Source organism: Merops nubicus, unplaced genomic scaffold, assembly GCF_000691845.1.
Source record: "Merops nubicus isolate BGI_N331 unplaced genomic scaffold, ASM69184v1 scaffold12164, whole genome shotgun sequence".
Taxonomy (NCBI): Eukaryota; Metazoa; Chordata; class Aves; order Coraciiformes; family Meropidae; genus Merops; species Merops nubicus.
In genome coordinates, this window is record NW_008604925.1 from 34,346 (window position 1) to 36,475 (window position 2,130).

At 38.5% G+C, this 2,130-nt stretch overlaps 1 protein-coding gene across 1 annotated transcript in view; it reads right to left on the reverse strand.

Moving 5' to 3' along the window:
• Positions 1-1,855, reverse strand: part of LOC103771867 (protein FAM178A-like) — a gene marked incomplete at its 5' end in the record, with an annotated part of 19,695 nt that extends 17,840 nt beyond the window's left edge. The window contains one exon of the mRNA XM_008939186.1: positions 690-1,855. Coding sequence (XP_008937434.1) covers positions 690-1,855 — 1,166 coding nt within the window. The remainder of the gene's footprint in view (positions 1-689) is intronic.
• Between the last annotated feature and the right edge of the window lie 275 nt (positions 1,856-2,130).

Sequence of the window (2,130 nt, forward strand, 5' to 3'; positions counted from 1 at the left end):
AGGACCTTCCCAATTAAAACACTATTCTACAACAGAACTTAAAGATCACAGTTTGAAAAGTTGATATTGAACAAATAAAGAACAATTCATCACCATGGTATCCTGTAAACCAGGATTCAAATACTTAATCTATCCCTTGTCAGCAGAAGTCATTCAGCTTTCTGAAACCCTTTCTAAAATGCTTCCAATTTCCATGAAATTCAACCTCAAAAGATTGAATTGACATTTCTGGCAGTCACAGACTGTGACAAGGATGTATGACTGGCATCTAATGCACATCTCTCACGTCAGATCAATGTCTGCTAGTTAACTTCAACTCATAAAAACACAACCTGATCAGGCAAATGAAAACATCAGACTCCACACATCTTCTAAATGTAACCTCCTACCTTTTTCTTTAGGGGGAAAAGGCAAAACCAAAACTAAAAACCACCAAAAGACATACAGCTAATGCAGTCTGGCTGCACAAACCATCTTTCAGCCACTCAAAGGACAAGCTCAGTAATAAGCACACCCTTTCTCTGACCATGCTGCACTGTATACCATAGGACTCTTCAGCCGAGTAACCAGTTTTGCAGGCAAGTACCTTGGAGTTTTCATGCGTTATGAATAAAGGAAAAAATCCTATAAAAAGTGCAACATAAAACCCATGCAACACTTTTTTTGTTTGTTTGTTTTTAGACACTTACATGAAGCTTCAGTAATGGAGTCACATCATCCTGACAGAAATTGTCAGGACAAGATTCTTCCAGGGTTCCTGCCTGTGGCTTGGGACTTGAAGAGAGAATTTCTTGCAGTGGCATGAATACTTCCTCTTCATCATCATCATCTAGACTGCATTCCAAACTCTCATCTTCATTGTCAAAGCTGCTTTTTGATATTCCATTCGACTTGGACTTGTCCATACAGGTGCTTTCAACTTTTAATTCTCCTGAGAGTTCTGAAGACATATGGCCATTGTCCGTACACCCTTCTTTAAAAGACAGTGAATAGGGAACACTTCCACTGGTCTCTTCAGAGAGTGCAAGTTTCCCAGAACCTTCCACTGAACAAGAATCAAGAGGATTTTCTGAACACTTGTCTTTTGATTTTGAAGAACTGTTGCTGGACTTAATATTGTAATCTTTATTGTCTGCATGTCTTTCTGGTCTTCTCCCATCTTGCTCTTTCTTAGCATCCAGTACCTGAGATAAGTCAACATTCTGGAAATTAAATGTCACACCTTTTGTCTGTGTTACATGGTGGAGAGAAGGCAACACAGTACTTTTTTCCTGAGAAAAAGGAAGGGACTTTTCCAAGAAAAAGCATGAGTTAGCCACCTGCAATTGATTCTCTTTGGTATCCACAACAGAAATGTGGTTATTTTCATCAGGACTATGTGAAGAATATGAAGATGACAAACCTACAGAGAAGCAATTATTTTTTTCATTTTCATCACTGGAGTCGAGGTATTCCTTTGGAAGGATAGAATCATGTCTAGGTAGAGCAGAAACCTCCATGAGCTGCAGAACATCGCCACAAGTAGACTTTAAAAGGTTCTTTTTCACAAAGTCAGGCCTCCTAGTTTTGCATTTTGCTGATGATCTGCCAAAAGCAGGGTCATTCAAACTTGATACTTCAGATTGACTTGAACCACCTGCACCCACATTCTTGGCAGTGCATTTTCTTCTCCCAGGAAAGTCTATCTGTTTGGATCGCCCAGAAGACACCTTAGATATAAGACAGAGTGAAGGAGCAGACTGGCTCTTCCACATACCAGTGGCCTTCTCAGATGATGTTCTCAGTGCATTTGGAGATGTCGTCTCATGTTTTGAAACCTGCTTAGGCTTTGGTTGACATAGCTCATCTATGAAGTCTTTAAGAAAAAAGTAAACCAGTTGTCATGTTTGAAAAATAAAAACACTAAAATAGAGTATCAAAACTACAAGAGCTTACCCTCCAAAAAAAAAAAATTGTTTTCACAAGTCAGCTATGACTGAAATTTTTATCAGAAACTACAATACTTCCATTTTGCTTAAACACAGTGGACCACAATTAAGATTTAGCTGATACTGTATTGTTATGTTATTACTGCAACCAACTTGGAAATGAAATTAAATCCTTTTATTTTAAAGCAGCTCAGTAGGCATC